At 47.1% G+C, this 13,783-nt stretch overlaps 1 protein-coding gene across 1 annotated transcript in view; it reads right to left on the bottom strand.

Moving 5' to 3' along the window:
• Window positions 1–13,783, bottom strand: part of GARNL3 (GTPase activating Rap/RanGAP domain like 3) — a 152,945-nt gene that overhangs the window by 44,022 nt on the left and 95,140 nt on the right. The window contains exons 9-12 of the mRNA XM_077768251.1: window positions 11,216–11,242; window positions 4,009–4,084; window positions 3,241–3,339; window positions 1,654–1,757 (exon numbers count right to left, since the gene is read on the bottom strand). Of these exons, the coding sequence (XP_077624377.1) occupies window positions 1,654–1,757; window positions 3,241–3,339; window positions 4,009–4,084; window positions 11,216–11,242 (306 nt within the window). The remainder of the gene's footprint in view (window positions 1–1,653; window positions 1,758–3,240; window positions 3,340–4,008; window positions 4,085–11,215; window positions 11,243–13,783) is intronic.

Genomic DNA, 13,783 nt, shown 5'->3' with positions numbered 1-13,783 from the left:
GCAAAGGTTGAACTGTCACATTCTTTGCTTCTGTCTCTCTGGCTGATGCCCCTACCTGTCACGAGACGTGGGCACTTTTGGTGACTGTGCAGGGCTGAAAAGGTCACAGTGCAGGGAGGAGGAAGAATGTAAAACACTTCAGGGGAAGTTCTGTGCTATTACTGTTGAGCTCTAAGAGGTCATTGCAATTCACGATGATGGGAAGGCCAGCTTGGTCCCTCTTGGGTGCATGATCCTAAGATCCTAACAGCTTCAGCTCCTGCGGTAATAAAGGTTCCCTTGACCATGCAAAGGAAGACGCCTTGTGGAAAGTGACCTCAGCCACTAAGCAGTCATGCTGGGCTGAGGCACTTCCTGTTCCCACCCGCCCTCTCCCAGAGTGAGCCTTCTAAAACCAGAGCGAGCTTACGACCTCCAGTGCCTCTCTGGTGCCCGCAGGATAAAACCCCCAACTCCTCACTCCAGGCCCCAAACCATCCGACAGAACCAGCAATTGCTGTCCCTCCCTGACACGTCCCTGGAGCGCCTTTATATCTCATGACGCACACCACCTTCTATTTATTTATTTGAAAAAAATTTTTTTAATGTTTTATTTTTAAGAGAGAGAGAGAGAGAGAGAGAGAGAGAGAGAATGAGGGGGGGGAGGGAGAGAGAGGAGGCAGAGAGAGAGGGAGACATAGAATCTGAAGCAGGCTCCAGGCTCTGAGCTGCCAGCACAGAGCCCGATGCGGGGCTTGAACTCACGAACTATGAGACTGTGACCTGAGCCAAAGTTGGACGCTTCACCAACTGAGCCACCCAGGTGCCTCATGGAACACCACATTTTAGCCCACTGGTTTGCACTGTGTCTTTTCCCCTTAGTGAGATCTTACTGAAATAAGAATATATGTGCTCAGAAAAAAAACCCTCTGAGCACATCACCTCTCCTCTCCAGGTTCCTATTTCTCACAAATCTCTGTTGACCAACTGTTCCTTCACGTTTGTGATATTTACTCATATGCATGCCTTCCATGCATAAAAAAGGGTTAAGAATCTAATAAAAAGTTAAATGGAATGCCCCCAAACCCTTCACAAACCAGGAGCATGTGTCTTTTTTATATCTAAATTCCCACAAACTGGAAAATCTCCTCCTGGAAATGGCCAGTCTCAGGGGTGCGTGGGGGGCGTCTCTGTAATTTTTTCCCCAATACGGCTCAGCGCTACCTTCCTGCATGGCCCTGAGAAGCGCTTGCTAGCCGTCACTCAGGGTCCAATTATTTTATGTCCCGGGTAGTCTCTGACCAGATACCGGACACATGGAGAGAAGTTTCAGAGCAAAGGCTACATCCACATAAAGCAGTTTCTCACGAGTCTACAAAACTGCACGCACACATGTAAATACACATACACATTCACACGCAGCCACGTGTGTGCACTATTATCTCTGATCCCTTACTGAAGGGGATAGCGTCGGCGAGGACAGTGCTTCCTGAGGCTTGCGGAAAGTTCAAATGCACAGGCTGTAAACAACGTTCCCACTTTGGTGCCTGAAGTTCAGTTCGTATATTAGCATATACAGTTCCCAGTTCTATGAAATCATAGCGACGCTTTCCCTGCACTGAGGTCACTATCTGATGGTGTGTGGGTTCTCGAAGAGCCCGTGCTCGCACGTACCTGCTGTTTGTTCTCTTTGGAATATGGCAACATGGTGGAAACGTGAAACATGATCTCGTGCCCTTGGTATACGGTATAAACCGAATGTATCCCTGTGGTGTCGTCTGTAAGATAGAAGCCGGAGCAGTTAGTAGGCACAGAGCATTCTGGGACCCTGAGGAAATCGTCTTTATTTGCAGGCTGGGGGCCATAGCACACAGTACACTCCCAAAGATCATTCTGGGTTATCCGCCTGAGTGGAAGCAACAGTATGGCTCACTTTCCAGCTCATACGAGGCCCCTGCCCCCATGGAGAGCCCTCCTCCTCCCTGCTCTAAGCCGGCTCGCGGTCTGATTCACGTAGAGGTCTGGGCTTTTAAAAGGAGGATGCGCTGCAATCCCTTGCCTTCCAGTTACTGCTTGTGCACAGCACAAACCTAACACAAGATGATTAACACACACAATTATCACGTCCGGAAAACAAAGCAAGTACTTTCACTGGTAGAGATGGTAGAGAGGCTGAAGCCACGGGCTCTGCAGTTAGGCAGACCTGGGTTCAAGTTCTCAGCTACGCTCCTTTGAACAAGTCACCTTAACTTTCTCGGAGCCTCAGTTCCTTAATTTGAAAATGGGGGTAAAAAGAGTATCTACCTTCTAGGGATGTTTACAAGATTATACTTGCAAAGTGTATGGCCGGGTACCAGGCCACAGCAAGCGTTCAGTGGACGGCGGCTGTGACCGCAAAGGAGAGGCTGAGTGTAGGCAATGGGGGGATGAACCGTGGGTACTGAGGTTCACTGTGTGCTCGTGCACGCCGCTGGTCGTTCCCCACACCGTGGCCCGCATGCTCGGCTGCAGGGTGCAATGAGGTCCCACCACGCCTCCACTTAAAACCCTTTCATGACACCCAACTCCATTTACGATAGAATCCAAAATGATTCACGTGATCTCAAACTCCTTGTGGGATCGCCCCCTCCCCTTCTCCACTCCCTTTGCCGTAAAGATGTTCTCTGGGCTTCTAGAACATCTCAGGCTCTTTCCTGCCTCAGGAACTTCACAGAAGTTCTCTTGCTTAGAATTCTCTTCTCCCCTCAAGACTCAAATGACTCCCTCTCATCCTTCCCTCAGGGAAGCCTTTTCTCATCCCCCCAGATTACAGAAAACGCCCGCAGGGCACTCTGTGCTTTTTCTTCTTTGTTCCTTCAAGCACTTAGTACTAAGGTATTTGGTAATTACCTGTTTAATGTCTGTGTTATGTACTGGACTGTTAGCTCCCAGAAAGGGAGGGACCAAGTTGGTTTATCCATTGCTACGTCCCTGGAGCATCACACAGCCCTGGTACACAGAGGCTCTCAACAGTAAGTATTCATGGACAGACCGTGGCCTGCCACATGTAGGGACTCTGAGGGCTGACTTGGTTTTGCAAGACTCGATGGAGGTCCCAGATGTGTCCACCCACCCACGTCAGACTGGGCATGAAGCTCAAATTCCTTCTTATCCTTTCTAGTCCATCCCTTCCCACCTTGGGACTAAACCTAAATACAGATCAGGCCGACTATCAGAGAAGTTACATGCACAACAGCAGAAAAGATCAGGAGGCGAGCTTACTTTTGGTGTCCAGACCGCCGCGGTAGCCTGTCCAGCCCTTTAGAGTGATTTTGTCACCCAGAAGATTTAAAAATTTTTGAAAAGCGTCACTTCCAATTTCTGCAGGAAGAGGAAAAGTGTGAAGAAAGTACAGAATGTGCAAGCCTGTCATTTTCTAACTATGCCCTGAAATCACTCGCACATAACGAGGCTGTGGAGACTTGTGCAGCAGACGGAGCAGAGAGGCCACACTTCCTTCCCGCAGACCGCAAAGGAACTTCCGCGATTCACGGGATTCCAAGGAAAGGAAAACCACAGAATCAGACTGACCAACCTCCCAGCTGCCAGACTGGGATCACAAGGCTTTAGTACGGCAGAACGAAGACACCGTTACTGCCTCTGTGAATCACGAAGAGTGCATGTTACAGCAACAGGAAAATGGCACTATCTGATAATTCTCCCAACCATAAAAATCAGAGAAAAATCTTCCTTTGCTACTGAGACTATGATGTAGAGCCAAATTCTTCAAATCCAATGTACTTTTCCACATAGCCTCTGTCTCTGGTGCTGGTAGCTGGTCCAAGTTTGGTGACCAATAAATATTTGTCAAATGGATGAAACTGGACAGTAGCTGCCCTACAAAGTTTACCCTGAACTTTTACTCTAAAGTTTCATACGACAACTGGCTGTTACTCTGTTAATATTAAAGACTCGAACTCAGTAAGCTCAGTTGGGATGGTCAGAACTGTCAACAAGGGTTTCGGTTAGCACCAAGGAGGGGACACTTACCATTGCTGAACATTTCATCATCAGTGAGCTGCCCGTCTTTGGCAAACAGAACCCCAAACTTGAAATTCACAGAGCCCTTTCAATAAGACAACAAAATGCTGAATGTAGCTTTATCATCAAAGCATATACAGTTAGGAGATGTGCTGTTTATGACTTAGGAAAAGTTCAGTGATCAAGATGGATATTTGGAGGAGTCCTTTCTCTCCTCCATCTCAATTTTGACTAGTATTAACAAAATCCTTTCTTTGTCTCTATAGGTTTTTATAGCTTACACTTGAAACTCTGTTTTTGTGTGAGTTAATTCATTTGTAATTTCATCACTAATGGCTTCTGCGGGATGCCAGGTCCATTCTGCAGTAAAACAGCGCTCAAGTTGCCAGCAAGACTCACGGACTGGCGCCATGTTCTGATCCGTGAACATAAGAGAGCTTGGTGTAATTCAAAACTGAACACAACAATCTCAGGCTGATATATTGCGGACTGCTAGGAGTGGAAATGGAAACTGTAGGCAATTTATTCTAAAAGCTCATTTCCCCCAATTCCTAAAGATAATTAATCTCAAGAAGTCACAAAACAGATGTGTGTGTTGGGGTGGGGGGGATATCAAGAAGTTGCTAGTACAAACGTTCAATCTACTACCCTGAACTCTAAACAATGGATTAAAATCAGATCCTGTGGGAATAATAAATACCAAATACCAGATGATAGGTTCTACAGGAAGAGTGAGGAATGAGATTAGGTAGGTCAAGGGTACTTTTCATAGTTTTTTCCTTACGCTGGATAATGGGTTTATAGGTATTCATAATATTATTCTCTATACTTTTTTTTGTATATCTGAAGTATTTCATAATGAAAATAAACTCTGAGATTGAGAATCAATCTTCTGCAAGGCTCTTTGATGCACCACTAGATGGGAGAATTCTTGGTGGTCAATTAAGGGGTAGACTAGGAACAAAGGTGTTTAAAGCACTGGCCAGTGGGTCACAGGCTGGGGGTGGGGTAGGTCAAGGCAGAATGCCAGGATTCAGGACGGCTGGATCTGGGAGAATTAAGACTAAAAATCCAGGGGCTCCTGGGTGGCTTTTGTCGGTTAAGCGTCTGACTTCGACTCAGGTCATGATCCCATGGTTTGTGGGTTCGAGCCCCGCGTCGAGCTCTGTGCTTACAGCTTGGAGCCTGCTTCAGATTCTGCGTCTCCCTTGCTCGCTGCCCCTCCCCAACTCATGCTCTGTCTCTCTGTGTCTCAAAAATAAACTATTAAAAAAAAAAGACGGGGCGCCTGGGTGGCTTAGTCGGTTAAGCGTCCGACTTTCGCTTAGGTCATGATCTCGCGGNCTGCTCACACTCTCTCTCTCTCCTAGAAATAAATAAAAATATTAAAAAAAAAAAAAGACTAAAAATCCAATGGCCCGAGGCTGTGCTTCTAAGCGTCTTTCTTTTGTTAACACACCTGACAGACAGATGCACATCAATCAGTGAGCATGGTTTTCTATACAGGGTGTGAAAGAGGATGTGCCCAAGCTGAGCCCTCACCCGGAATGCCTCCACAGCTCTGTCTAAGGCCAGCTCTTTCCCATCATGCAGGCCTCGGCTCAAATGCCCATGTCCAGAGAGGCCTTTCCTGACTTTTTGATGTAAAGTCACTCTCTGCCATAGCACCTTGTTTATTTTCTTAGCACTATTCATACTCAGTAATTCTTTTATGAAATGTGCATTTGTGTCTGTTTCCAGTGCCAGAACACAAGTCTTTGAAGGACAGATCATACATGTCTTCCTTTCTACTGAATCTCCAGTGCCCGTCACAGTGCTGGGTATATTGGAGACGATTAATATTCATAACATAACTGTGTGCATAATTAAGGAGCAAAGAAACAAAACTGGGCAGATACCACTTGTTTTTCACAAGCTGCCTCCAAATGATTATCTCTTCCTCACAATCTTGTTTTTGGTAACTTCTCAGAATTTTGTCTGGGATCTCTACCCATCGAGGATTCTAAGCTTGCTAACTTTTGTTCCTCTGTTTTGGACATGATGACGGCAATCATGTGTCCCCAAGACTCTGGCACACCCTCCGTTCTCAGAGGTCCCTTAAAAAGCACCTATATGGGGTGCCTAGGTGGCTCAGTTGATGAAGCTTCTGACTCTTGATTTTGGCTCAGGTCACGATCTCCCGGTTGTGAGAGGAGTCCGGCATTAGGCTCTGCGCTGGACAAGGAGCCTGCTTGGGATCCTCTCTCTCCCTCTTTCTCTGCTCCTCCTCTGTTTGTGCATGTGAACGCTCTCTCTCAAAACATAAATTGAATAAATAAATAAATAAATAGTGCCTATAACAGATTGCCTATAGCAGTAGCTCTTAGGGTAACAGTGTAGGGACTAAGGCAGTGGTTCTCAAACTTGACCAGGTGTCAGAATCACCTGCAGGTTTGCTAAAAGCAGATTGCTAGGCTCCACTCCTAGTTTCCAATTCATCACTTCTGGGGTAGGGCCCAAGGATTGGTATTTCTGACAAGTTCCTAGGTGGTGCTGATGCTGCGGGTCTGGGAACCCCACTTTGAGAACCACTGGCCTAGAGGAACAAACCCGCAGACCAGCAGGCGGCACAGGATCAGGTCCAGCCGCGCTGACTGCCGGCAGGCCAGGCGCACAAGGTCCGGGTTGATGGAAGAGTCATGAGCCAAGAACCGGCAGCCTCTTAGAACCAGGAGGGGCCCTGCGGCCGTGGAGGCCGCACATTCATCTCACAGACGGGACGAGTGAAGACCAGGGAGGCCAGCCTCACCCAAGGCAGGCACTAAGTGGACGGATGGTGGGACAGGAGCCGGAAGTCGGGTGTCCGGACTTCTGACCCAGCACTCTTCCCAACCCCGTGGTGTGGTCCTCTCGGGGCACTACTGGGTGGACTGAGGCAGAGCCACAAGCAGAAGCGGGGCCTGCTGCCACCTGATCACTGGCCAAAGCTTGAAAGAGTTTTTCTGGCTCTGTGACTGGCACCTTGCTGCCAGCACCCCGGCTGAGGCATCCTCCCGCTTGAGGTGGAGACCCCGGAAAGACCAGTGTTGCAAGGCCTTGTTAATGTACCTGGGGTCACCTACAGGGTCTCCAGCTACAGGGTCTCTTCGGAAGAGAGAGTTTGGGGGAGGGGATGGTTTGATGTGGCGCTACCGACCGCCACAGACCATGTCTGCACAAACCATTTAACCTAACATCATTAGGGCCCCAGGAGGCTGGCTGCTCCTGGATGGGACAGAGGACTCAAGGTTCCAAGACCCGATCCGGGCCCCTGGAGGGAGGTGAATGGATGGGGGAAATCCATGCAAACTGGTTTTCTCAGGACTTAAGTCCTGAGCAGACATTAGTCATAGAGATAAGATCTTTTTGTAATTCATAACTGTATGGGGCTTTTTTTTTTTAAAGTTTATGTATTTATTTTGATAGAGAGAGAGAGAGAGAGAGAGAGAGCAAGAGAGCGCCAGCAGAGGAGGTGCTGAGACAGGGAAAGAGAGAGAGAATCCCAAGCAAGCTCCACGCTGTCAGTGCACAGCCAGATGCGGGCCTCGAACCCACGAGCCATGAGATCATGACCTGAACTGAAATCCAGCTGGACGCCTAACTGACTGAGCTGCCCAGGCGCCCTTAGGGACTTTGGGTTTTTAAGTTCTAAATGGTCTGCGACAAAAGTCCACATGATTATAAGCCAAGGGGCAGTCATATCTTTGGGAATTAACAGTAAGCTAGGAATTTTATTTCTTCTGAAGGAAGTGAACTACGTGGGGAAACTGAAGGTCCAATAACTCTACAGGCACCAAGAAATGATGGCCTGATTTGAAGCCAGATACCCCTGGTTCCTTGTTACTCTTGGTTAGGCAATCAATACCTTCGCATTTTTATGAGTCACGTGTCCTAATGCCTCCATGCGTGTTGCGGCCTTGGGAGCCATGCTCTCTCCTGGGGGTGCCTCTCAGAGCATGAACAAATCCTGGGTTTCAGGACCTGGGCAAGGCTTTACCAAATCCCCAACACTTCAGGAGCGTGGCTAGTGTTGCTTGTTAATACTTTTCCTGCTCGTCTTGGCAGCTGAGAGTTGTCACTAACTGGGTGGAATTAGCATAAATGTTCTGGGGCCGAGAAGATGAGATGGCAGGATTAAACAGAAGTGCCTTGGCCACTGCCTCTCTGAGGGATGACCATGGCTCACACCTCTTTGGATACATTGTGACCAGTGCTCGACCTTATTGCTTCCAGCAATATTCTCTTTGTAAGGAAATAAAATTGAGAAAGAAAGAGATCAGCTATTTACTTTTCCAAAACTCAGGAGTCCAAAAAAAAAAAAAAAAGAAAGAAAGAAAGAAAAAAATATGAACAAGTTCACAGGGGCTGTACGGGGGAGTGTGGAAGTGAAGGTGGGGGGCTTTTGCATTTTCCACTTATAAATTTCTGCTCTTTGTCAGAACAGGCATGTGCATGTACTCTGTAGGTGCCCAGTAAATACCTCTGGACTCGTGAACAGAATACTTCTGAAACATAAATAACTCTACGCAGTGTAATTCTAATTTTACATAAAATATAACGAATATATATACCAAAACGGGATACTGGACTAATCCTAGTTTTCTCTGTGATTTTAGATGGTACTTTCCTTTCAAGTTCTGTGCATTTCTGTAATTTTCGAATGTTTCCCAGAAATGTCTATTACGTTTATTTGTCTGCCTTCTACTGGTTGCACACGGAGTTTGTGAATTCTGCAGCCACAGGCATGACTCGTGCACGGGTAACACACAGATAGAGATGTGGGCGCCTCCGTTTGCTCATGCTCTGCAGCAGCCCACCCTCCACCCCACCGTCCTGCACAAAGTAGCCGCCAGGAGTTACAGCAACCTGGGGGGCGTTATCTCAGCTGCTCTGCACGTCCACTGAGGTGCTCGCAGGAATCCCTGGAGAAGTCACTGGCTCAGAGAAACCTACTCTGTTCAACGTAAAAAACCTGCCCTTTACCCTGTATCACCCATGTGGTTTTATGTTCCTCATGTCCCTTGGGGCTGCCACATCACCACATTCATGTCTGCCTACTTGTGCACTTGTCCTATCTCACCAGACTGTAAGCTCCTTGAAGGGGCCTTGTCTGCTCACCGATGTATCCCCAGTGCCTTGAAAAGTACATGGTATGCGCACAGTAGGAGCTCGGTAAATATTTGTCGACTCAATAAATGACTGAGCAAATAAATGAATACACATATAAATCTTTGTTTATAAAAACAGCTGGAATTGGGGGGCACCTGGGTGGCTCAGTCGGTTAAGTGTCCGACTCTTGATTTCAGCTCAGGGCCTATCTCATGGTTTGGGAGTTTAAGCTCCGCACTGGGGCTCTGTGCTGACAGCGTGGAGCGTGCTTTGGATTCGCTCTCTCTCCCTCTCTCCCTCTGACCCTCACCCACTGGTGTGCACTCTCTCTCTCTCAAAATAAATAAACTTAAAAAATAAACTAGAGTTATATTATAAGTATTAGCCTGTGAATTGCTTTCTTTTCCCCCAATAAACAGTATATCGTGGAAAACTTTCCAGGCCAGGAAATAAAGGTATACCTCATTCTTTTCTTTTTTCTAAAAAAAACTTTTTTTTTAAATTTGAGAGAGAGAGAGAGAGCAAGTGTGGGGGAGATGGACAGAGAAAGAGGGAGAGAGGGAGAGAGAGAGAGAGAAAGTGTGGGGGAGATGGAGAGAGGGAGAGGGAGAAGGGGGGAGAGAGAGAGAGAGAGAGAGAGAGACAGAGAATCTCAAGCAGGCTCAGTGCCAAGCCTGATGTGGGGCTCCATCCTGACCCTGGAATCATGACCTGAGCTGAAATCAAGAGTGGGATGCTTGACCAGCCTTGACAGGTGAGCCACCGGGGTGCCCCTACCTCATTCTTCTCAGTGGCATCGTTGTTTTTCACAATTCATTCAATCAATACATAATCCACTTATTCAAGCAACAAGTATTTACTTTGTGCCCTCTCTCTCTGCTGCTCTAGGATCTGGGAATAAGGCAGTGAACAAACTGATTAAGTCCACCCCCACCCCACGCCATGCTGCTTACATTCCAGTGAGGGCAACAGATACAGAGTGTACACGTGAAAATACGAGTGTCCAGAAGAAACACAAAGCAGCTCGCAGGGCAGAGGGTGAGAGGCAGGGTGTGCTATTTTCAAGGGTGGTCAGGGACAGCCTCTCCAAGCAGAGGCCCTCATCAAAGAAAGGGCGTGGCCCTGAGGACATCCAGGAAGGAGCATCCTAGGGGGTGGGCTCTTCACCTGAGCAGGCAAGGAATAGGCGAGTAACCCTGGTTAGCCTGGAGGAGAGGCTCAGAGAAGTAGCAGGGCCGGGTCAGGCAGCCCCGGAGGCTGCGGTAAGGATTTGGGGAGGGATGGAAAGCCACGAGAGCCTGCAACGTAGGGACAACCTGACTTGATGTTTAAAAAGACCATTTGGATGATGCTAGACGAGGAAGAGAAGCAAGTGGAAGCTGCAGGCTGGAGGCTCTGCGCTGTGCAGGCGAGAGACGGCGGGGGTGGTGTCAAGGGCCGAGACGGCCCTGCTGGAAAGCTTGAGAAATGTCTGAATTCGGGATATACTCTGAAGAAATCGTCATAGGATGTGCTGAAGGATTAGACGTGGGGTCTGAAGGGAAGAGAGCTGTTAAGGATTTTTCCAAGCGTGGCTGGAGCTACTGGCCGAATGCTGTGGCCATTTACTGACAGCACGGTATGCAAAAGTGAGAACTACTCAGTTGCCTATTGGTAACGTTCTTATTATTTCCCTGTGTTAGAGATGTACTTAGAAAACCCAGGACATTTTTTAAAAAGCGGGGTAACAGGGAAGGGAAACGTGGGAATAAATATGGTGTTGGTAAATCGAGTGTCGGTAAATTGAGTGTGCTAGTCAAGCACTAACACCCTTTGACTTAATGAAAACTAAAACCTTGTGATTCGCCCTGATTACAAGGCTAAAATTTGAACATTTCCAAGCAGATTTCAGTAGCTTGATTTTCTATCTTTATAGCTGGCTGCATAGGAAATTCTGAAACGTACTTTGGAAAAAATGTGTTGGGAAGGTCTTTCCGTGCTAATAATTTGCTTACTTAACAAACCCATGTAGAGAGGTTTGACTTAAAGAAAAGGTCAGGATGAAGGGTGAGGCAGAACACAGCAGGATCAAACTTCTAAAATTACTCACCTCTTGTTCCTCAAGAACCAGCAAGTCCTGTCAAATCAAAATTTGAGAGTTAGGTCCATGCTTCCCAGTGATGATTTTATTTTGCCTTCCCAAGAAAGCCAAGCTTCAGTTTATACCATTTCCTCCCCTAGAAGTGCTTAAAATATTCAAATTTAGTTGTGCAGATTTTTGTGAGATACCTGGCCATCTAGGAAAGTCACACGCTAGCACAACTATCTGGGAACAAAGGCTGCGTCGCAGTGGGAAGAAACACACCGACACCCGGGTTGCTCCATCTATTTAAAGCGAGCCTATCACACATGGCTTCTGGCAAGATTTTGGCCAAGGAAAATATAACTACAGAGTATAGCAGCCAGGAAAAGGCACATAACATTTTTAAAGAGCATCAGCCACCTTCCCACTTGGTAGAAAGATGCCTTCTTTACATAATGCGATTGGCTTGTTTTTGGTTTACTTTTAGGATCCAAGACCGCGTCCCTTCTTTTCTCCCTAACACCTGTGGCTCAAGGCTTCCTCAGATGCATGTACAGGAGGGGGTGGCAGCTGTGAAACCACCGCTACTGAGGGGCACACACAGGTGCACACACACTCACACACCCAGGATGGAGGAGGGCGTGTGGGTGGCCCCCTGTTAAGGGAAAGAAAGCCAAAACACAGATGTCGGGAAAGCTGAAGGTGTCTTTTGTTTGGTGAAAAACAGGCACAGAGCTATGATATAAATAGGCAGAAGGCTTCCATATCTTGCTCTCTTGTCCTCTTTGATTCTGTTGGGAGGGGGAAGGCACACGGGGACGACTCAGCAGAGATGAAGTGTGCTGAGGATATCTGCTCAGTGGCAAGATGCCAATAGAAGCATCCCATGGGCTCCGTGGGTTATAGGGCCTGTGTCTGGGGGTCCCATCCAGGCTCCAAGAAGGAGAGGATTAAGAATATTGATAACCTGGGGGCGCCTGGGTGGCTCAGGTCACCCTTGATTTTGGCTCAGGTCATAATCTCATGAGCCGTGGGATTGAGCCCCATGTCAGACTCGGTGCTGTGCTGACAGGGTGGAGCCTGCTTGGGATCCTCTCCCTCTCTCTCTGCCTCCCTCCCATGCACATGCTGTCTCTCACATTAGGGGCCCCTGGGTGGCTCAGGAAATTGAACATCTGACTCATGATTTTGGTTCAGGTCATGGTCTCATGGTTCATGAGATCCAGTTCCATGTTGGGCAAGTGCGGAGCCTGCTTGGGATTCTCTCTCTCCATCTCTCTCTGCCCCGCTCCTGCTCAGGCTCTCTGTTTCTCAAAAATAAATTTTTAAAAAAATTCTGAAAAAAGGGCACCTGGGTGGCTCAGTCGGTCAAGTATCCGACTTCGGCTAAGGTCATGATCTCGTAGTTCGTGGGTTTGAGCCCCACGTCGGGCTCTGTGCTGACAGCTCAGAGCCTGGAGGCTGCTTTGGATTCTGTGTCTCCCTCTCTCCCTGCCCGTCCTCTGCTTGTGCTTTGTCTCTCAAAAATAAATAAATGCTAACATTTTTTCTTAAATTGTAAAAAAAACCAAACATTAAAAAAAAAAAGGTCTGACCTTAAAAAAAAAAAAGCGCGTATGATAACCTGTACAGATGAAAGAATAAAGGCACACTGGTGGTGGTCTATTAGTAATTCCCTGTTGTTTGAAAGTTTGATATAAAGAATTAGTTTTAAGCATTGCACATCTTCAAGATGCTTAAAGTTTAACTGAATACACCGATTTTGGCCTCAGTTCCTCCTGGGGCTGAGTCAGTGTACAAATACTGTCTTAAAAATTTAATTAAAACAGAAGATCNCCCACGTCGGGCTCTGTGCTGACAGCTCAGAGCCTGGAGGCTGCTTTGGATTCTGTGTCTCCCTCTCTCCCTGCCCGTCCTCTGCTTGTGCTTTGTCTCTCAAAAATAAATAAATGCTAACATTTTTTCTTAAATTGTAAAAAAAACCAAACATTAAAAAAAAAAAGGTCTGACCTTAAAAAAAAAAAAGCGCGTATGATAACCTGTACAGATGAAAGAATAAAGGCACACTGGTGGTGGTCTATTAGTAATTCCCTGTTGTTTGAAAGTTTGATATAAAGAATTAGTTTTAAGCATTGCACATCTTCAAGATGCTTAAAGTTTAACTGAATACACCCATTTTGGCCTCAGTTCCTCCTGGGGCTGAGTCAGGGTACAAACACTGTCTTAAAAATTAAATTAAAACAGAAGATATGGGAATTCACAACTTTATGTATTTGGGGTAAGCTGAGAGCCAGTAAGTTTATTTTATTTTTTTATTAAAAATTGTTTTTAACTTTTGAGAGATGGAGAGAGACAGAGCACGAGCAGGGGAGGGGTAGAGCGAGGGGGAGACACAGAATCCGAAGCAGGCTGTAGCCTGAGCTGTCAGCACAGAGCCTGATGTGGGATTTGGACACGTAACCGACTGAGCCGCCCAGGCGCCCCCAATAAGTTTATTTTAAAAGCTCTTTTAAAGGTATGCAAGCGAAGACTGCTCACACTCCCTTCTTTCCTCCCCAGACCCTCTGAATTATATCCCTGAAAAGCGGACTAAGC

This window comes from Crocuta crocuta, unplaced genomic scaffold, assembly GCF_008692635.1.
Source record: "Crocuta crocuta isolate KB4526 unplaced genomic scaffold, BGI_CrCroc_1.0 scaffold35, whole genome shotgun sequence".
NCBI lineage: Eukaryota > Metazoa > Chordata > Mammalia > Carnivora > Hyaenidae > Crocuta > Crocuta crocuta.
This window is presented reverse-complemented; position numbering and strand designations above follow the sequence as displayed.